A 23,351-nucleotide genomic window follows, 5' to 3' on the forward strand; every position below is an offset into this window, starting at 1 on the left:
TTACTTTTGTCTGAAATAATTTTAATTTCGTGGAAAAATGACTCAAAATAACAAGATTTCAGAATGATTTTTAAAGGAGTAATGAAGCCATAGGAAAAATTCATTGCTTCTAGTACTACTACAATATACTGTTAACTAGCTTGCAATTAAATTGATTTGTTTTAGTCATTTCCTTAAGTTTTTTAAAGATAAGGAAGTGTAGTGAGATAAATGATAGCAGAAGGCTTGTGTTATCTATTAAAGATGAATTGGACCAGAAGGCTTGTGGTCACCTTAGAATATCATCTACTGTCATATATGTAATCAAACATGACAGAGAACTGTCACTGTGATGAGGACAGGCATCACCATGGTGTAACTGAAAAGCTGAATGAATTTCTCTAAGATAATGTAAATGTACAGATCATGATTTATAAATTGGCCTTGGAAAGGGAATGCTTTCTTTGAATTCAACTGATAACGTGAGTCCCTTGCTGGTGACATTTTGCTCCATGAAGGAACTGTGGCACTCAGTCATTTATGTAACGTATGTTTTGAAATTTACCTCCCTCTGATGTATGGCTACCAGCCAGTTAAAAATGAGCAATTTTGGCAGATATCAGCATGACAGATGAGTTTATATGTAAAAGATATTTTAAAGTATCACTATCATGAGAACACTTCATAAATAAGCTACAGTGAAAACTGAAATGTGGGATTGTCTATAAAGCAGATGCCAGAGTGATTTTTAGCACTTTCAAAGTAGCACTTCAAAATACCATCTTTATTGTTTGCTTCATGTGGAATGCAATCCTTCTCTAAGTTATGGTAATTGCTCTTTACTGTTTTAGGTAGTTGTTTATGTGCAGACCTGTAAAAATGGCAGATATATTATATTATCTAACCAGATGTGGAGTGGGAAATCAGTTCACTGAATGTGGCTTAAGTAGAAGGCCAGGTTTTGTTGTAAGAAGGCTAGAGAGCATTCAGTCATGAAATTTCCCAGAATCACTAATGTTTAGAAGCACTAAATCTGCACATAGTGTTATTTGCAAATATGAGCTCTTTGATTATGTCATTATTGGTTTAATGTCAATTTTTCTTTACATGATTTTGAATTTATTATTTTAGAATTTTTAAAAAGTTTTTAAAATGTCTTTTCTTCCTTTTTTTTTAAGAGTCAATTGTATATGCATCTGACTAACTACTCTGTCAATAAACATAATGAACGCTTTGAACGGGATGAAACAGAAGACAAAGGAAGCAAACGCTCCATAAAATGGTTTACTGAGTTTCTAGAAACAAATAACCTTGATGTCTCCAAATTCTGGAGTGATATTTCAGTAAGATAGACTAAAGCACTTTTCTTTATTTTGTGTATTTTTAGATAATTACTTGCTTCTACCATCTGCTTTACTGCAATTCAGAATTATTTTTGAAACTTTAATAATCCAAATTCTCAGCAATGGATGTCGCAAAGGACATACTATAAATTATTATTATGTATTTTAAAAAACTAAATTCATAGTTTGATTAAAAATTTAATGTTAGCATTTTTCTGAGGATCAAAAGTCCTTTCAAACAGTTATTCACATAAGTAATATGGTACAAAGGAATCATGCAATTTAAATTCTTGGAGACTATTCTAGAGTATAAAGTGAATTTTATGTGTGAATATTTACAAAATTGTAGTCAGTGTTGCATATATCTATGGACTTAATCAAGCACCATTGAAGTGGTCGTGTTACAGGTGTCTTTAGATGAGGAATAGGCTTAAGATTTTTAGAGCTTAAAACTGTATGATTCTGAGAACACTTAAAAAAATTATATTGCAAAATGAAATAGATGCAGGCTATGCTGTACTATTGGCTATACTATACTAAGGGATAAATATTGGCTACTTTGTTACTTTGCTTTTATTATTTAAATTATTGCAAGTCTCAAAGTTTGCATGTACCATGGGAAGTATAACAATTTATTCTAAAACTATATAAATTTATACGTGGTACTACATAGGAATAGTTTGTTTATTATGGACTATTTCTTTTTTTCCTAGTAGATATGCAAATGAAATTTAAAATATTAAAGCATGAAATACTGTAGCTCAGTATATGCTGGTGTTTTCTCTCCTGATGAATTTTTCTGAAACAAATCCCTGTAGGAGCTGGTGGTGAAGACTCTGATAGTTGCAGAGCCGCATGTTCTTCACGCTTATCGCATGTGCAGGCCGGGGCAAGCACCAGGAAGTGACAGTGTCTGCTTTGAAGTCCTGGGATTTGATATTCTGCTGGACAGAAAACTAAAACCATGGCTCCTAGAGGTAAGCTTCTTTATACAGATGTAAAGTAAATTTTTAGGGGTAAAGTTAACTAAGCCTCAGCTGAATCCATGTCTGAGTAAGAAAACTTGCAAAGAAAATCCATGCACTGTTGTTGAGTACATAAATGGTGCTTTTCTACAGCATCTGTACAGAAGTCCAGTGATCACCTTGAAGTGATTTTTGATACTGAAAAAAAGGTAATTGTTTTCTTAGACCAATGTTGCATTTAAGATATTTTTGAAAGTTTAATGGAAAAGTTTTAGTGGGAATTGATTGTAGCAAGCTACATAGATTTCCTTAATAGGTATGGCTATGTAATATGGCTCTGGTAACTTTTGTGAATGTGTACTCTTAATCTTCTCCTTTTTGGGGATATCTGTTCTTTTCCTCTCCTGTGCTGTTTAAAAGCACTGCCATAAGAAGAGAAAATTAATTTGATATACGGGAAATTCTGCAAACAATTGGTATGGTGGGACTAGAAATATATGTTTGTTAGTGGTACAGTTAAATTGAGTGGTGTTTAAACACATTTTCAAATGTTTGAGGTTTTTCTGTTGTGTCTTTTATATTGCTCTATTAATAACATAGAGGAAATTCACTTGTCTTTTTTTAGATGGTCTTATTTCTTTCTGTTAACCGGTTGGGAGGTTGTGCAGCTTGGGGAAAAAAGTAAATGGTATTCAAAATCTCTCTATTGACAGCAAGTCATGAATATGATTTTGCTACTGATGAACAAAATGTATACAATTAATTTACTGAATTATAACCTCATTTGCAGGCCATTAATACTGTCAACAGTTGTTTTTTCATGCTTATTTCTCTCAGGGGTTCATTATAATTTTAATTAGGAAAATAAAATTCCTCCACTGTTGCCATGCAGGCATGACATATTTGGTGGCTTTGATGTTCTCGCCAAAAGCAGCGCATGACATGAACTTATTCTGTACTACATCAGTATCCTCTGTTTTTGTCCAGTGAAGCTTGCTGTCCCTTTGACTTAGCACTGCACTTCCAGATTATCATCTATAGGTTGCCTGTAGCTTGCTTGTAAATGTGTGTAGTTATTTAAGAGCAGACTGAAGGATCTGTGAAACATTTCATTCAGCCTTGTAGCAAATGCTGACAGACCAATTCTGTGAGAGGTGGTGAGTCAGCCAGCACAGGGAGTCCATTCTGAAGGACACCTCTCTGTCTGCTCTGATGTTTTCATGAGGTATGGAGATTTTGGGGGGATTGAGTCATACAATCCCAGACTCTTTGTTTATGAGGGAGTAAAGTAGTAAGTGCTCCTCTGGTATTTTGACTTGCTGGAGAATACTTCAGGACTTGGAATTGTGTACCTAGTTACTATTTTTTTTAAAGCAAAAGTATTTCCTTTTGTGCTTTTGCTGATACATATGTCTTTCAACTTGTTTTGTGACACATTTATGAAAACTAACAGAGATTTCAAACTTTGAAACTTATTCATTTTGCATACTCATTTACTGTTTTTTAACCTTGCTTGTTCATGCTTTTTTGCAGCACTTCCAACAGAGTGTGTAGATGTATGCACACTGTATGCATGTAGTGTAGTAAAGGTCAGATCTGCAGTGTATATACATAGACTATACATAGTGTATACAGTCCGTGTATATATATGTGCACATATATAGATAATTGTTTTTTTCTAAAACACTTCTGCTTCTTCTACAGATTTCCACTCTTATCTCTTTCCACCATTTCCCTCTTGCGAAAACCCCCTTAGGGGAGTGAATCATTCTTTCTAACAGTGGTAACAAGTCCTAATCACAAGCCCTGAATGTTCCCAGTGTTATGGGAAAATTGCCAAAATAGGATTAGGATGATTAGTTTCATGTTTCCATGCCTCATGCAGCTTTTCTGCTATAAAGATAGCGTAACAAACTATTAAAAGAAATAAATTGTGCAACATATTATAATGACTCTGCTTTCCTGAGTTGACTTTTGTTTGTATTGCTTTGATGCATTGTAGCTCCCCTGCTCCTTGATGCTACTGAACTTCCGGAACCTTCTACCGTAGTGCGGGTTCTGGGAAATGCATGATTGCCATCTTGTGGCACCAAATGTTTCTGGCAAGGATCTGTGCAGCCTCCATCCTTTCTGAGTATTAACAACGACCTAGATCTCCCTTCAATTCCCTGGAAATCCGGTTTTACTTTTTGATCAAAATTTCCAAGTTAGTTTATTTTATGTAAAAAAATAAAAATCGTACAGTTTAAGTTCTTGGATGGACTCCAGTCTTGTTCACTTTCATTATATTCAGTTAGGATCATAAAGTTGTGATAATTGGAGAAAAAGATAGCCTTTTAGTAACTTCCTCAAGTGCAGGGTACCTAACTTTCCTTGTGATTTATGTAGGCAAAGCAAAAAAAACCTTACATACACATTCAGAAATTTATTACTTAGTGTTATTGAGCTAGCAAAATCCGTTCAAAACTTTGTTATCAATCCAGGTGAAATTAATGTGAACATCTTAAACCATTAGTTATTGCTAATTCCAATTAATGAAGTACTTAAAGTTCACATACACAAACTTTCTGGCATCTACTTGTTTCTCTTGTGTTATGCTTGTCCTGTCTGTACCCCTGGACATCCAAAGGCCACCAGATGACTAGGTGGCTATACCAAGTTTTCAGTGTCTTATGTTCTTCACCAGAAAGAACACACTGTTGATGGCAAAGTTTTGCTTCTTCTTTGCTCTTTATTTCACTTTGGGTTATTTTTCTTTGTTTGCTGACACGATCTGCTTACTGACTGTTCATTTACTGGCCAGCAACTCCACATTGTCTCCAAGTTTTACAGAAGTCTTTTACATTTCCTGGAATCATGCTATGTGCTTTCTTTGTTACCTCTAGAGCCAGTATCATCTTGTTTACAAGGTTGCATTCCTGCAGTTAACACAATTTGACCACTGGTGTCAGTGTCTGGATTCTCAAGGTCTATGCAATCATCACTTGTTTGTACTTCTGGGGTCCCTCATACGACCCTGTTTTTGACAACAATCTTCAAGATGTGCCTTGCTGATACAATTACTGAAGTTATATTAACACAACCTAGTTGTGCATGTCCTGGTTCTCAGGTCACTGAATTCTAAATAATCATCTCCTGGCTGACAGATGCACAGACAATGGTTTGGTAACCAGTAATTATGGATACCTATTGTGGCATATCACTAGTAACTTATCAAGATTACCATGCCACAGTCTTAGAGATTAGTCAGCAACTGTGTTTACTGTCTTCTTTGTGATATGATAGTAGATGAACAGGTCAGTCTAAAGATGTTGGTCAATTAAATTTTTGGATTAAAGTCTTCCAAAAAAGAACATGCATAAATCTTTTTACTATTTCTGATTTCAAGATTTTTCTTTCAACATCAGATCTCTGTGCTCACTTTGCCAGTCTGTTTGCAAGAGCAGTGAAGGATCTGGTTCCCAAAGCCAAAAGGTACCTGTCAGTTTTGAGTGTAGGTGATGGGGCAGCTAGAACACAGCAACAGGACACTGGGTGGCACAGCAGCCAAAACAGTTCTGTCCCACAGCAGTAGAGGCTCTAAAATGCTCATATAATATATTTAGAGTGCTAAAACAAAGTAAACTGCTTTTGCCCTCTGCTTTGGACATGCAAACTGTATCCCGCTTCTGATTTGTGTGGGGCACAAGCTCTTTTTTATCTGTCCCTTCTGCAACCAGCACTGCTCATTCATTATCAAGGTGAGATTCCTGCTTGTCATTAGCACCCATTACTCAAATATAAATTTTTCTACCAGCCTGGAAAGAGTTCATAAATCATTATTCCTCCTCAAAACTTCCCAAAAACAGGTTCTGCAGAGAGTCCAAAACTTGTCAGGGTTATAAGATGGCTGGTTGAGGCTTCTGACTAAGTGTATGATTTGGTCTCACTTGAGATTCCCAGTTGCATTTTCCTTGTTTCTCTATATTTATGGTACCATTTTTAATCTCTTATGCTCAGTTTATAAGCTTTTTGTTACTGACACTGTTAATTACCTTATGTTTTTGCACTATGTACCGATTTAATAACTTAGATCTCTATGTGTTGCTGTCAAGTGTGTCTGAAAAATTATTTAAACATGCTTAAGAAGAGCATGATTAGAGCCTCTTTCTGTCCTTGTATAGTTGTTACTTTTTAGAGTAGTATTTAGAGTTTCTTTCAGACTGGAAACTAGGAAAGAGTGTGACTCTTGCTGTGCTGGACCACCATAGCATGGCACATCATCTGTTATAATGTCTTTAACAGCACTTTGTGTGGTAAATGTGGTAAATTTTCTGGTGGCAGCAACCAAGAGTAGATTAGTCTGGATTCACAGTGGCAGGACTTGAATGGTATTCACTGTAAATATCTGCATCACCTGGTGACTGAAAGGGCACATTTCCCAGCTCCTAGTATCTGTTACACTCAGTACTCTATTTAAAAATATATATACAAATGGAAAGGAAAAGAACTTCTCAACATGTATTCTCTTAATCTCTGCTGTGTTTGAAAGAGCCATTTCTACAAAGCCTGTTACAATAGGTGTGTTCCCAATGAACCTGAACATTCCTGAGTCTTCTGTGTCTCATTTTTTTTTCAGATTAATCGTGCACCAAGCTTTGGAACAGATCAGAAAATAGACTATGATGTAAAAAAAGGTGTTCTGCTAAATGCATTAAAGCTTCTCAACATACGGTACTTTGTCCATTTTTCTTCAGTCCAGCTCTATTTCTGTTGCTTTGATTTTTTTTTTTTTTTAAATTGAATTGGACTCAAAGAAAATGAAAAAATTTTTTTCTGCCTTCTTATTTTCAAAATGTAAATGTTTATCTTGCTGTCAGTGTTTCTGTAGAAATTAACCTAAATTTAATTTTTCTTCGTGCATCTATGCTTGCAAAATATGAATGGTAATAGTAATTTTTGTACTTCTTTGTAAAAATTTTTCAAGCACTTCTTGAAGTTGGTCTATAGGTTCAGTCATGGGTATGTGGCCATAAAGGAAATTTCCTTGAGTAATAGTGTTGCATTCAGTCAAAAGCCACACCCCTCTAGAGGAAAACTTTGTAGCTGAAATATATTGAAAAATCTACACCCCATGAAAATAGATACAGCCATGTTTGTACATTAAATTACAGCACAGAGTCTATACAGTATCCCTTAAAGTGTGAAAATATTGTAGCCATGAAAGTTAATACTGAAAAAAACTTAATAAATGTTTCAATTCTAATATTCTATGATAAACACATGACTGACTGGAAAATACAGGTTATGTACTTGATATGAAATGCATCTCGTTTTGGCTGCATTGAATTGACATTTCTTAATATCTGTGTTTCAGGACAAGTGATAAAAGAAGAAATTTAGCCCAACAGAAGGCTGAGGCCCAAAAAAGACTGTATGGCCAAGGTTCAGTGAAAAAACTCTTGCCAGGTTCCTCAGACTGGGAGAAGCAGCGCCACACACTGGAAAGGAGAAAACAAGAACTGGTAGGAAGGGAAAAAAAGTGCTGTTTCTTGCTCATGGTATATACTCTCTTTTGTTTTAATTGTCTTACTTTCTTGATTTGTAGAAGGAAAGACTTGCACAAGTACGTAAACAGATTTCCAAAGAGGAGCATGAAAATAAACACATGGGGAACTACAGGTGAATGTTTTTGACTGTATTAGTAGGAAGTATTCAGTATATTCTTTAGGAACAGTGGAAACAAATATTTGTGGTAGATGATATTTTCTGCCAAAAATCTGTAGGCATTTATAGAAAATATATACATGTACATCAGGTGTCTTTTTTCAGACTGTTCTTTTCTTGATTCCAATTTTTTCCATGCACTTAGGAATTTATATGACATCAAACACCCTTCTGCTTGTGCAAGACACTTGCTTGAAAGACATGGTTGTTCACATTCAATGTACCAAGAATCATGATTGTTGTTGCGGATGCTTTCTCTAATCACATATGAGCATTCTTATCTTGGTGACAGGGGGTGCAGAATGAACATTCCCCTGTAAAAATATCATATTTGAATTTTATCTCTGAGGCTTGCCAAAAATTCAGAAACATTCTGGGTGCTTCTATAATTTTGAATAGAGTGACATTTGAAGTACTTTATTTGTATTTTTGCACTTTGATTCTGAATCTCGGTAGGCTGAACTGTAAGTACCTTCAGATTCCTTGGTAAAGTATGTTCAAAAGAGAGCTTTACATTGTCAGTTACAACAGGCATTGACCAGAAAACAAAAAAAAAAAAAAAAAAAAGTGTGATGTTTTTATTATTATTTCTTGATATTTGCTTCATTGGGAAGTGAAAGCATGGCCTAGGAATAGTTGGTGAAAGGGAGAAGAGTATGGCTAGAAAGAGATGATGGGAATATTTGCCCACTCTTTACAACATTCATCCAGGGTGTGAGAGGTCTGAGTTCACATATTTTATTGTGAACTAGTCAGAATGTCTTTATCACTGTTCTTCATTGCTGCCTTTTTTTGAACAGATGTTCCATAATTCCCAGTAAAATTTTCATTTAAACAGATAGATGTTTCTGTGAAATTCGCATTTTTGATGATGTAACATTTGGCTTACAAAGAGTCTTTCTTTGTAACTTTCAATTTCATATTTTCTTGATGTGTGGAGCTGAACTAGTAAGTAAAAAAACCATATAGATGTACAATGAACTGATAAAGTGGTTATTTTCATGCTACTAAAAGAAAGAGAGGCACTATGATGCTTTAACACATTTTTCTTTTTGCTAACTTAAACATCTAGCTCATTAACAGATCACATTTTAAGTTGCTTATTCAGTTTTTGACTCAAAATCAGACACATGTTCTCTTTATTTAGTTTTTGGGTTAATGTAAATCAGTAAAAATACATTTTTTTTCCCTCAGGAAAAACAAAAGTGTCCCTTTATGAGGAATCTGCACTTTTAAAAAGGCAGAACAGCTTTGTGTATTATTATCATGTCTTTGAGAAAAGGCTGAAGGATTAGCAGAACATGAGAAGGAAAGTAATTTTGGCTAGAGAGGAAGAGGAATTTTATCTGAATGTTGTGCAGTATTTTATCTATGTTATATTCCTCTGTAAAGCAGGACTAGCTTGTGTCAGGCATTGACATAGAATCGTGGAAATTTTGGAAGCTAGTATTGCTGAATGGATTAATATTGCACTCTGAATAAAAATCCAGAGTAACCTCAAACTCAGGAGGTTTGGTTTTAATTTGTGAGTATCAGCTCAGGAATTGGCCTAGTCTATGTCTGTCTGCAAGCACAGCAGGCTCCAGTAGGAGTCTTGGGGCAGCTGAGTAGGAGCCACACTTTCGAGCCCTTGTGAAATCACGTGGAATTGGAAAGAATGTACATAGCTTTGAAATGATCTTTAGCTGGCAGTCTGTTTCTAAATACATTAAGAATATTACCCTTTCTTTAAAGCGCTTTTTCTGCAGTAGAATCAACACCATTAAAAGGTGTTGACTGAAACTAAATTAGAACTTAAATCTCCTTTAGATGTTTAATGCAAACAGTTGTTCTACAACTGCTCTGAGACTAATGGTATCAAATCATCCTTTTTTTCATTGTAACAAAATCCTCATGATAGATACTTTTTCAAGGAGAAAACATCTGAAAAGGAAGAACGAGAAGAAAAAAGAATTTGTTAAAAGTTCAGAAAAGTCTCACAAATACATAAAAGTCACATAATGCCATGCACTGTACAAATGATGTCCATGCTTTGCATAGTGCAATATTGTAAGGTTACTCCTTACAATAGACTAAAAATTAGTCTTCCATCTTATCCATATTTCTGGCTATGTTTCAGGTATTCGTGACGGATGGATTGATGTGGTTTTCTTCAAAGCCCATTGTGGCTTGTTGAACATGAATAAATCACCAAGTCCTGCTTCTGATATTGTCATAATTTCCTTACCTGTGATTTGTGAATAATGGCATAGCTGCTTTAATGGAAAATCAGTCACCATATGTATCCATGTACCTTTTTTTTTCTTCTTTCTAATAGCACCTATTTCTTCCTGTTAATTTTTTGGAGGATTTAGCATTCAACTGCAGTACATATTCGATCTTTAATTCATATCCTGTCCATACGATCAAAGTGATTGTTCAATTTTCACTGTTTTTTGTCCTTTGGTTGCTAATACAAATTGTTTTGTGTCCTTTTATTGCTAATACAAATTATCTTGTGACTCTGAATTTGACATACAATATTTTGTTAATATTTCATTAATTATTCACACCTGTATGCATCACTCACACCCACTGAAATTTCTGAGCACTGCAAAACTGACTGTTGGTATTCCTGTGGAATGATTTATATGGCATTTCTTTTGACTGGCTAGTTGCTGGTTTAAACATGAATGTGTTCTGTGAATTAAAAGTAGGTTTAGAAAACAGTGTTCAGAGTATATGTTTTATGATTTGATATTATATATGATTATTATAGATGGGATGCGTACATGTTAAAAAAGAGATTGTGTGTTATTGACATTACTTTTGTGTGATGAATACCTCAGCTTCTATCTTTTTCTTTTTCAGACGAATTTACCCTCCTGATGATAAGACATTACTTGAAAAGTATGAGAGTTTGTTAGCCACTGCTTTCCAGACGTTTCTTGCTGGAAGAGCAGCTTCACTTCAGCGGGAAATGAATAACCCCTTAAAAAGAATGAAGGTACTGAAGTACACTGAGTACTGGCTTTAGGTGTTATCTTTGAATTCATGACCTCGTGGATTAGTTTCACTATAATCATGTATGATGGCTAATAAATAGCAGTTGACAATGTTCCATGATCCTATTATTATTCTTTGTGCAGCTTGTGGGCCAGATCCTTGAATCTGGATGAACTGCAGTGGAGCCAGGGTGGAGACAGGCTTGATGGCTTTAAGCTACTTTACCATATCCCTGATCCTCAGCCTTACCCCTGGCCAAACCAGAGCTTGGCAGAAACTGCTTTTGAGCTGGTGATTGCCTCCTTCTTCCTCTAGTAATGTTCCCTGCCTATTCATTCACTTGTAATGACTGGAACAAGACATATCCTAAAATCAGCTCCACTAGTTTAAGGATTTAAAGCATCCAAAAATTTTACCTGATTTGCCTACTTATTTAGTCAGAGGAAGTAGGAAAGCAGCTATAGTAATAACAAGCTAATATGATGTAGTTTGGAATCTGAGAAATAATTTTGCATCTTTGTAGTTGGCCTCATCCAGCAGTTTTACAGGAATCTTTGTTCAATCATTTCTTCAGATTTAAGAAAAATAAAATGTGTTAGGACTTGATTTTAAACTTCATTTTCATGTTGCTTACAAGGAGAGATGCACACATGAAAGGAAATATTTCTATTTCCTCCTGTGGGAGAATTCATAGGCCTATTTCAGCATTAGTAATCAGAGTAGTTTCAAATTTCTACCACTTTCTGCTTGAATTTTTGAAGGACAGGATATGTCCTGCTTTGAATTAATAGTAATGAAATTCCCATTTCTAGGAGGAGGACATTTTGGATCTTCTGGAGCAGTGTGAAATAGATGATGAAAAGCTAATGGGAAAATGCACCAGGCAACGAGGACCTAAGGTATTTGACTTCTAGATACCAATTTTTTATTTCACTCTATAGACAGGTTTTCTGAGAATTTGAAGTGGGGAATTTAGTTAGCTGATCCTGCTGGAAATTTTTTTCCTCAGACTGCCATTAACCTTTTTAATTTTTTTTTTTTAAAGTATGAACAGAGGTATCACTACCATTTGTCTAACTAAATCCCAGTAAATTTTTAAGGGCATATGTGATCCTTTTTTCCCTCCCTGAGCCATTTGGAGAAATTGCCATGCATGGCAACAACTGTTGTATGAGGGGTTGATTTCAGTGTGTGAAAAGATTTTTATATCAATAGTGGTTCTCATAAGAATGCCTTCATCTCTAATTTGTTAGTGCCAAAATTAGGATTTTTGAGATCACAGAATGAAAGGCACTATGGAAAGTCAAAGAATTAATTATAATTTTGATATATCTGTAGCTCGCTTGCTTGCTAAGAGGGTTTTACAGTATATCTTGGAAACCATTTTGTATCCAAAATCTGCTTTTAATGAGAATGTGTATTATTTTTAGCTTAATGTTTTCTGCTTGTGTGCATAGTTCATGTGAGTCTTTGCCTTAAATAAACTTATCTCTAAGCCAGTAAAGATAAATAGTTTGGGCTTGGCTGAAATAAGTATGTTTTTTATATCCTGTAAACATTTTAGGTCAAGTCTGCTTAGAAGAGCCTACATCTCTGTTCTGAGCTTTGATGGATTTGTTTATGGATGCATGTAAATTTTTTTACAGCATTTTATGTTTCTGATGACATGGTGTACAAATCTGTGGATATATTTGCACAAAATGAATGCTGAAAATTGTTCTGAGCTTGAAGAAGTACTTTAAATATGTGCAAGAATCCAAAGAGCTACATCTTATTACAGGCATGCATTCTGGAAAGAGGATCTACATGCCCAATCTGGTATTAAGATAGATTTGCAGGGACCTCATTAAAATATGGGGATTTTGTGAGCTCGTGCTTTAACAGCAGTGGATTCATTTAAACAAGAGAAAAAAACCCAGTCCATGCTAGCAGTACACTCAGTCCATGTTGTTACAGAGATCATTTTCCTTGAAGTTTTGTTTTCAGTTCTTTAGCATGGGGTCAGTTACTCAAGTTTACCATCTCAGTCACATTTTTCCCTTTTTCCAGAAGCCTGCCTTTTCCCAGCAGCCCTTGGAAAGCATCTGTCTGGTTGCCTGTATGCACACTGACTTGTTCTGTTCTACCTCTACACTCCTTGCTCACAAAGCATCCCCAGGCTGGAGGCTGAACATTTAATAGGATACTAAGCCCCAACTGAGAAACCTCTCTTAATTAGTTTTAAGATGAATTTTGATTAATTTATGACTAGGACTATATGCCATGGTCTTCTTTTATAGCAGGCAAATGGTTTTTATCTGATACATTTCTCAATCATTTAAGCCTTGCTGACAATGAAGCCATGTAAGCACAGATTTCCCTGGTTACATAATGTCCTGTGTGCTCCCTTTGAAACACAGATGCCCATGCAGATGGTCCTGTTATCTTTTTCCAAAAGATCATCACTTCTTTCCAGTAGGGGTTAAGGTGTATATGGCCAATCATCTTCATTTGATTGGGCACCTCTTTGTAAAGAGGGTTCTGTGAGATATGTAATGTCTAAATATATATCTATAGAGAAATTTGGTGAGGGAGGCAGGCAGTAGAAAGTACTATTGCTTGTCAATCTGTCAGGTAAGAGAATAATCCAGCTGTAAATCTCATCTTGTAACTATAAATCCTACAAATAAAGAACTATTTGGTTATGTATGCAGGATCTAAAAGAAAAAAAAACCAAAACAAAGCAACCAGAGTACTGGTACTTTTCACGTCATGTAACCCAGCATGAAAGGTTCTTTGAGAAGGTCATGGAGTCTGTCCCCCCTTAAATTCAGTGGTTGCCCTGCTGACAGAAGGTCCTCATTGGTTAGATGCAGTGCCTTGGGTTGCACACTTCCTTGGGCAAGAACCCATCAGTCAGGACTCAGAAAACTAACAAAACACCTGGACTAGTTAGGTGAGAGAGCTGTGTTCCTCCTCATGCTGCTCCATATATAGAAACATATAGAAACATCTACATTTCCACATATATATCCATACATAGGAGAGGTTGAGGGCTGTGTAGATATAAATAAAAGCAAGCTTTGTGTGTAAATTATTCCATATTTGCTATGAATTTCAGCCTTATTTTATTTGAACATGATTATGAACACAGTGCAGAAAAAAGAAATCAATATTTTCAGAGAATGAAGGCATTTTTTCCTGCACTCAAAATTTCACTGTGTTTTGCGTAGAGAAGTGCATTCTGGAAATGTCCAGTTTATTTATAGCCTCTAGAGGGCTCCTGATGCCTACACACTGTCAGGGTTACCCATGTGTGCAGGACAATGGACTAAGGATTTAAAATAACAGATATTGTAGAGGAAATTGGAAATTAATTTTAATTATTTTGGTATAAGATCAGATGAGTTTAATCACAGAAAAATTGGGTTAGTGTAAGAGTAAAATCAAGGTGATTGGATGTGCTAGGCAATCAGATATCTTTTTAAGAGATCAGTTTATACTCAGATTCAGCTGTTTTTTATCATTGCTTTTCATACTTTCTTTGGTCTTTCTTTTTATTCTTCTTTGTTAATTGATATTGTTTACTGTAGAATGTGTGAGGAACATGCATGTGATAAGTGGGATAAGATCTGTCTTAAAGCCCCTGTGAGCTGTGACTGAAAATGTTTGTTATACCTTGTGTAACTCCTCAGGAATGTCTGATCAATATGTCTCCATCATACACAGCATTTCACGATAAGAAGAGCTATTTTTAATAAAGTGGTATGTGCTGAGGCACCTTACTTTTATCCCTTTGGCAGACAGATACATATCAACCTATTCTTTGTGCAACAACAATTGTCAGGGCTCTCCTCAATGCAGTATTCTTTTCTAACTTCTTATTTGGTCTAACAGCTTGGGATGGCATAAGCAGACTATTAGTTAGTGGCAGAATTCCCTTCCCTTCCTTGTCTGGAATAGGAGTTTAAGTAGCATCTGTTTAGTTATAGAGTGTATCTTGCAGCAACAGGAGGTTTTGAATTTTTTCCTGTTAGCCTCATAATAAATCCAGGTGCATTGCATTATGCTAAGACATTAGGAAAATTTAAATTCTTCCTGAGAGTTCTTTTTCACTTGATTCAAAATATGTCCAGAAATTATGATTTTTTTTTTTTTTCAATCTGAGCTTTAACTGCAATCCATTTGGTAGATGAGGCCATCAGCATAGCTTCTTATAGCTGAGAGTTACTGAAAAGAAAGTGTGTAGGAAAAAAAGGTGACCACATAAGCCTACTTAGGATAACAGATCTGATAGAAGATACTGCATTTTTTGTGTCTGACAGATGGAAGATGGAAGACAAAAAATTTTCAATTGTAGTTTCTGTTCTTGGATCAGTTTCTGTGTCTCCAACTTTTCGGTTTTTGTCTTGCAGTATCCTTGGTAATAACAGGATTAATTAGCTAATGACACTGAATCCCGTGTGCATATGAGGCACCAAGAACCCCCAGCACAGCTTGCTGTATATTCTTTAGTTTCTGCTCTCTGCAGGATGTGGTTTAATCACTTTCTTTTGGAAAGTAAAACAGCCAAAGTTCCCTGATGTATTTTTCTACTTCATGTTGATCATTGTTAAGCTGTAGCTTCAGTTATTGCAAATAAAAGAAACCTGAACTGATTGTAAATGGTATTCTGTATCAATTGATTTATGATTTCAAACCATAATTCAGTATGTTTGTTAGTGCAATTCATACTTAAAATAATTCCCTCCCACTCTTACTATATTATGCTCCTCTTCATGTGACAGAGATTAGAACTACAGTGAAATGAATTTAATTAAATATTTAAGCAATTTTCCTAAAATTTAGGACAAACTTCCAGTCTAATTTGGGAGGGTTTATAGCTGTGCAAATCCTGCCTGAACCTGCCTGAACCAGGGACCTAGTGTGATAGCCAGCTGTTTCTCTGGGATTCAATTAAATTTTTTGGGTGTTTCTTTTTTTTTATTTTTTAGCCCTTGTGTTCAATGCCAGAAAGTGCACAATCCTTAAGGAAACCTAAGAACCACAGCAGTGACAGTAGCTGTGACAGTGATAGCAGTTTGTCAGAATCGGGAGAAGAAACTGAAAAGGAAGATCACAATGAGAAAAAAGAGAAAAAAGTTTCATATGATCTTGAAGAAAATAAATACAAATCTTTGGAACGATCAGGCAAGTTAAATGATTACTTTTCCAAGGAAGTCTGGCATTGACAATAAATTATATTAAATTCTTCAGTCTTTTAGATTGTGTCAACTGGTTTGCTTGTTTCATTTTCTTTAAATTTTAAAATTTTCTAAATTAATAGATTTACCATGTTATCTTTTGTTTTAGAGGTGTATTGTCTCAAAGAATTTTATAATGTAGTTGCATATGTATAATGGTGCTTCTAAAATTTTATTTTTCATAGCATTTATTTAGCTGCAAACTAAATTAAAAAATGGTGTAACTATGCTGTAGCAAATTGGAAATACTGAATCTACAAATATGGGATCCATTGAGCAAAATTTGTCTCCTGTTTCTATATCTTATAGTCAAGAAACCACACACAGAAGTCACATACATTTTGACCTAAAGAACACATGCCCTCCCTCATAAATCTCATGTGTGTTCTAGGGGATTGGAGTCTGCCTGATTAAAGCTGAATATAAGGAAGAAATAAATGTTCCTATAAGTATGTAAATTCTGTATTGTTAGGGGATCTGACACGACTGACTTCTACATATATAGTTGTTAGTCAACACACATTGTAGTACAACATCTGTGCACACATTGATCATATGTGTTTTTAGTTACAAAAGCTGAGAAATGGGTGTTTAGAAAATAACAACATCATTCATTTGATCTGTCTGCAGGTAGAATGAACTGCAAACCTTCAACTAAAAACGTAAAGTCTCCATCATATTCGTCCCCCACATCATCTGCAGGCCCAATGAGGCGTTCTGTGAGCTGCCCTCGTTCCATCTCCATTCTCACTATGCAGTCCCAGGGAGCTGAGCAGCGCCCCTTGTCAGCCAAAGCATCTCTCCAAATGCAGAGAACATCCCCAGTGAACAGGTCTCACTCTCTAAGTCGTAGCCCATCTTCAGCCAGATTCTCTCAGACAGCCACCTTGAACTCTTCAGGGGTGAGTTAACACAGCAAGTGCATTCAAATATGTTCCATTTTTCTCTAAAACTCAATAAATTTATTAGTAATTTTTGCAACATCAGAAAACTTGAGGTAGTACAGTCAAGATTATTTTGAGAGATACTCAAGCATGTAAGATCTCCAGACCTGTATGTGATATGAGATGAGTGCCAGCTGGGATGTCTCAGTGTTCATGGTGCAGCAATACAGATGTTATATTTTGTGGAAATTGAAATTTTAAGAGAATGGGAAACCTTCACTTTGTGAATGGGAGACCTTCACTCCTAAATAGGCTTTTGAAGATAGAAAGGATCATTACCACTCTTAAAATTTTTCTGTGATTTGTTTGGGGGCTGCTGGTTCTGAGGTAAGGTTGTACCTATCTGCAAAATCTTTATAATAACAAAAATACATCCAGATTTCAAACCCTTTGTATAGTCCAAGGGTAAATATATTGTGCCAGAATAAAACATTAGTAAGTCTTTGTATGGTTGTCCATTGTAGAAGAAGGTGAGATTAATCTTCAATCTACTGGGCCTCTTTTGCATATGTGATACCACTGCAGCAGAGCTCTACTTCCAAAGTGAACTACTGAAAATTTATACAGTGCTTGTGGTCTGCAGGATTTGCCACTGCAGTAACTGACTCAGAAGCCATTCTCTTTTTTAAAAAAGAAGATATAATATCTTTAATTTGAACCCTCTACTTGAGACAGTCAAGCAACTGGCCCAAATAATTAATAGATCAGATTAAACACTTTTAATTGTTTAGAATTTGTATGATTAGTTGTACTTTCAGAGTATACCTCTGGACCATGTATATTTTTTCATTTTGTTAGCAGATTGTCATCCTATTTGGTATCTCCTTCATGCTCCAAGCATTTCTTCTTTTGTGTTGGTGTGTTGGAGCCCATATTCACTTTTCCCTAGGCAGTGTTTGCAGGGCTCAATCCCCAGCCTCATTCAGCATTGCACTCCCTGCTGGTGCCAGAGCGTTTCCATTCGTGCTTTGCTGCCTCACCTACATATTTCATCACCCAAATAATTTGTGCGGAGATGGGGCAAAACAAATTGGCACTTTTAACCCATATTTGCTGCCTCTCTGTATTGTGGTGAGCTTTGATAGTGAGAAATCCTTTTGTAATGCTAATTAACTTGCCTCATAGTATTTACTATCTCTAATCTTCATTTTTATCTGGTAGAACGCTCATTGTCTGTTTTGGCTGTGAGGCTTCGTCTAAATGATGAAAAAGAATCCTTTTAAAATTGTGTGCTGACATCTTGTAAAATACTCCTTAACATGGTTTTCCATCTTTAAAGTCAGCAAATAGAATTGGAAAGACATTAAGATTGTGTCTTCACAACAATGTGTTAAAGGTATTTTTTATCGCATAAGCTATCTCAAGTTTAAAAAGTACCCTTTTATCATCATGATGTACTCTGAGAGTTTAATGAGACAGGGCTAATATGGATTTTTCTATTCACATTAACTTTATATCAAATACAAATTACTGAAAGATTAAAAGCAGTCTCTTACCATCTGATGTTAAAAATGGGCTACTCACTTAAATTAACATTAGTAAGAAATCATACTCTCTTTTTCATTGAGAACGCTCCACCACAGAAATGATCTTGATGTGCAGAACAATTACTTTGGGTGATAGAGCTTAGGTCATGCTTCCTAAAAATGATGTGAATAAAATTACTTACAGAATGGATAAGAACCACTTATAATTCAGCACTGTATTCTGAATGGAACTCTGTTCATAATTATTTTTGCAACTAAGAATAATATAATATATATTACTGCTAGAATAACATTAAAATTGATAAACTGTGACTTACTAAGAAGAAATAATTGTGCATGATAAAGTGTTAGTTTATCTATCCTTTGGGCAAGAAAAGAGCAGTACACTGCCATTTTTGGAGTCTGCTGAGATCTGAATGTTTTAAACGTAGGGAAACAAAATTTAAAATAAATCATTTACAGTTGGGAATTGCAGACATATTCTTATAGGAGTTGTAAACAAAAGTGGATTTGGAAATATTTGCTATCTTATTATTTCAGCTACATTAACATGGATCAAATACCAAAGTATTTTTTGTACTTGAAAATATTTATCACTCACTTAAATAAAAATATCCTTTAGTATTGTAGTTGTGGCAGGATACAAAGATTAGAAGTGCCTAAAAATTTTGAATTTCAGTCTTGAAAAACATTAAAATTAAGCTGACTTGGTCTTGCAAATGTGAAAATGCAAAAGTATGTGAAAGTAAAGAAAGAGGATCAGAAACACTGCTAACTAGTGTGTTTTGTTTTAAAGAACACCCCAAATCCTCCCAAGATGGTCTTCTGCAGACACTGCAGGGGTTCAGATCAGTGTTGGTGTGAAAAGCACCAATACTTTGAACAAAACTCTGAACAACTGAGGACACTGTCAGACCCATTATTGACTAAAGTAGGAGAAAAGTGTCCTTTTTAATTCTTCCTGAAATCTTGGCCCTGTGATACATTGCCAGTTTATGGCAATAAAAATTGTTGAAGTGAGGAACTGAAAAACTGCTGTTTATGACTAATAATATTTTTCATTATGTTGAATTTAAATTCAAAGTCTGTTATCTCAGTTTCAAATTTATACATTAAATTGTGGGCATCATAAATATGGAATATATGTTTGTTTATTTTATTTCAAACAAACTTATATTTAAGCTGTTTTTCTTGGATTTCTTGACAACGCTAAGTAATGGTGATGCATTAATGTATGTGATATATATTAGTTCTGTATTAGATAATACATCTGTGCACTTTAATAATATATTTTATGTCACTCTAGAATTTTTTTTTGTCAAGCAAACATCTTTGTAATGTGATTTAATGGCATGCTTGAAATGTCTTCCTCTGCTTCATGCTGGCTTTTAGAGTGAGTCTTTGCTGCAACAGAAAACAAAAGAGCAAGAAGTTGCTTTGACAAAAGAGACTCTTCTCCTTATGAATGACTTGAGAGTCAAGTTCCCAGGAAAAACAAATGAAGAATCTGAATTAATTATAGAAGATGTAAGTATCTATAAATAAGAAAGAAAAACAGGCTAGACACTGTTTAGGCTACTGAAATGAAGGAAAGTAAAAAGCTCAATCTATGATTCATTAGTTCCTGTGGCCCTAAAACTTCCAGAACTCAGGATAACTCAAAAGAATTTGGAAGCTTGGAACTTTGCATGCTTTCTGACCTTAAAAGAGCAGCACTGAAAACATTCCTCTGTCCTTATAAAATATATGAGAAATAATCAGGAGGGTTAGGAAAATTCAGTTTTTCACTGTAGAGAAAGTTCAAACTAAGTAAGCCATGAAGAATGTCACAATTCATATTTCATCTGATATTAAAACAGATCCTGAACTGTTTAACTTGCTCTCAAGCAGGCGTACTAGAGAACTCAGAATGGTGTGCTGCAGGCAGAATGGAGGTTTGAGGGTCATAAAGGGCACCAGTCATGTGCTTTTTGGCTCTTGTAGTCTATTAAATTAGCCTTTCTCACATCTAATGTTGTCCTGAGCCTTGTAGTTTAGTATCAAGACGTGTGAAAAAATGCCAAACTAAAGGTCAATTAAACCCCAATACTTAATATTTATATGTATAAACAGAAATTGCATGCTGTCTAAAACCTTGTAAATATTTAATGCAAAGAAGCTAACAGGATGGAAAAGAGAAAATAAAGATAGATGTTCTCTTCTCAGTTTAGAAGAAAAATGAAAGGATTCAAATTAACACCTGTGCTCTGATGTAGTGAGCACAGTCCCTGATGTGTTAAAATTCATCTGATTTATTATCTGGCCAGAAATGTCCTGAGCTCTGAGAGCTTCCAGAATGTTGATTATGTTTCTAGTAATCTCTGCAGCTACATTGGAGTGGGTAGGAATTGTTCTGTAATGATGGTTGACTTGGTGATGGTGGAAGGCAGTATTCACAGCCAGCAGGCTGGTGTTTCCAGAGGCAGAGCTTCAGTTAAACGTGGTCCCCGATGCTGTGAGTGTGAGCTCTGTGCGGGGCTGCGAGCGCTCCTCACCCTGCGCCCGCCGGCGAGCCCCGACCCTCCCTGGCACAGCTCCCACAGCTCGGCTGGCCACAGCCAGTTCCTGGTGGGAAAATGAGTGCGGGTGAGACAGACCTCGCTGAAGGTCTGGAGTAGAGTAGAAAGATGAAATAACAAAATGGGAATAAAAATGTATGTTCGCATCTTGAGCTATTTTGGTATCGTTTATTTTGTGAAAGCAGAGTGTTGTAGTTTATATATGGTTATTAACAGAAAGGATGATTTCCAGGTATGTCTAATGTCCCATATGCAGCAAAATCCCTCACTATTTAAATAGATAAGCAGTTATACATTATTGAACTTAACTACTCTCAAAAAATCTGAGCGGAGTCAGTCAAGACAACTTTCTGCTTTGTAGTATATGACTGTGAGAATCAGGTAGAAAAGAAAGTAGTATTAAACTGAAGCATCACACAGATCTTCAAAAATGTTGCCCCACATAAAATTGCAAATATTTTGTTATTTTTTTTTAGCAAAAACTTCTCACGGCACTCTTTAAGATGCTCCCATTTTTAAGGGTTAGGAGTGCTTGTAAAATGAAAGAACAGCTTTCAGTTGTTTTCATGTGTATTTTTTATCTTGTGTTTTACAATGACCGCAGATTATGGATAATTGGAAGTATCATAAAACAAAAGTGTCATCCTATTGGTTGGTAAAACTGGATTCAGCAAAGCAACGAAAAGTAAGTGGCATAATTCATTTTCAGAAGATCATCTGAATTAGATGCATAGCAGTGTTTCTACTGGTGTTCACTGGGAGTGACTTGAGATGCCAAAATACTGGCTAATGCTACTAACATAGAAATGCATTAATTCTATTACAGGACATTTTGTTTGGAGAAGCATGATTTTTCTGGATTATAATTTAAAAATCAATTTCTCAAAAAATTAGTCTGCTGAAAACAAAGAAAACAAATAAATGATTAGTGCTTAAATACCTAAGTTCTAGCTAACATTCTTAGAAGGGTATTCACTCGGCCGGTGTGATTGATAAGGGCTTCACCAGTCAGCAGTTTCAGACCAGGCATATTAAAACTCCATTAGAGGTAGTGATACTGTACTTGGCTTTGACCCACAATGTTAGAACAGATCATGTTGAATAAAAAATGGACCTACCAAGCAAAGAATTTTCTCCTTTAAGCGTTATTTCAGAAAGCCTCCAACAGAGGGTGGTTCTGCCCTTTATTTGACTGGCAGTCATGTTACACCAAGGGCACATGTACAAAGTCAGGATGACAGAGATTGATGTGCCATGTTGTTACTTGCAAAAATTGCACAATCAGAAATGTGGACTTTTTGCTCTTCTTGTGAGGACATCTTTTACAACTTTAGGAGACTTATAATTCCTGAAGCACTAGTGAGCCCTTCATCTTTGCTTGCACTGGAAATGATTTGCCTTTTTTTTAACTGCTTTTAACCTCAATCCCTTCAAGCAATCAGATAGTTATTCTTAGAAGGGTAGTTTATAAAAACGGATTAACTTTGACAATGACATTGCAGCTGAGGACTGCCAAATGTCTTTTGTTGATTTGAAAGAAGTATGTTTTATATTCCAATGAGGTGGGTGAAGGAGAAATGAGCAAGGTGGAGAATATTTATGCAAGTAAGGAATCTGTCTCAAAGGTACCTTTTGCTACTCTGTGAAATACAAAACATAATCTCAGTCCTCTTTACTCTTACTTACTGGGAAATTCTAACACACAAGAAGAAAATACCTGGGCAATGTACTATATTTCACAATGTTCACCCCTGACAGCTGTATTAGCTTAACACTTACTCAACATGATATAGAAAAATTAAACTTACTCTTTTATTCTTAGTGTGTAATATTCTGGCATTACAGCGTGGGTACAGGAGGCATTCAGAAGTAAGTTGAGAGTAAACCAATTAAATCAATTCATGTTAAAAAGAAATTTAACCTCTAAGACTTTCACTAAAAAGAGATTTTTGTATGGGAGGACTTATGATTGCTTCATGTAGCATCACTTTACGTAATTTCTTTAAAAGTGTTTTGATGGTTACCAGAAGGTTTTGAATATGCCCTTTCATAGCATCTTGTTCTGTTATACCTAGATAATTTGTTTTGTTAAAGTAAATGATGTAAGTTAAACAGAACAATGAAGGCAAGGTAGGGAAATTAACTTAGAAAAATGAAATCTA

The 23,351-nt window shown here is 35.4% G+C and overlaps 1 protein-coding gene across 4 annotated transcripts in view; it reads left to right on the forward strand.

Moving 5' to 3' along the window:
* The window catches only part of TTLL7 (tubulin tyrosine ligase like 7), a 63,676-nt gene that overhangs the window by 31,335 nt on the left and 8,990 nt on the right, over positions 1 to 23,351 (forward strand). For 3 of the 4 annotated variants that reach the window (XR_008841093.1, XM_056497844.1, XM_056497847.1), the window contains 11 exons: positions 1,158 to 1,322; positions 2,141 to 2,299; positions 6,906 to 7,000; positions 7,644 to 7,791; positions 7,875 to 7,948; positions 10,844 to 10,979; positions 11,791 to 11,877; positions 15,952 to 16,151; positions 16,835 to 17,102; positions 20,024 to 20,158; positions 21,794 to 21,874. Coding sequence is in view for 3 of the 4 variants with exons in the window: in XM_056497844.1 (XP_056353819.1) it covers positions 1,158 to 1,322; positions 2,141 to 2,299; positions 6,906 to 7,000; positions 7,644 to 7,791; positions 7,875 to 7,948; positions 10,844 to 10,979; positions 11,791 to 11,877; positions 15,952 to 16,151; positions 16,835 to 17,102; positions 20,024 to 20,158; positions 21,794 to 21,874 (1,548 nt within the window). In the remaining variant the exon portion in view is untranslated. Of the gene's footprint in view, positions 1 to 1,157; positions 1,323 to 2,140; positions 2,300 to 6,905; positions 7,001 to 7,643; positions 7,792 to 7,874; positions 7,949 to 10,843; positions 10,980 to 11,790; positions 11,878 to 15,951; positions 16,152 to 16,830; positions 17,103 to 20,023; positions 20,159 to 21,793; positions 21,875 to 23,351 lie in introns of all 4 variants that reach the window. The other variant, XM_056497845.1, reaches the window with a different exon arrangement.

Source organism: Oenanthe melanoleuca, chromosome 8 (assembly GCF_029582105.1).
Source record: "Oenanthe melanoleuca isolate GR-GAL-2019-014 chromosome 8, OMel1.0, whole genome shotgun sequence".
Taxonomy (NCBI): domain Eukaryota; kingdom Metazoa; phylum Chordata; class Aves; order Passeriformes; family Muscicapidae; genus Oenanthe; species Oenanthe melanoleuca.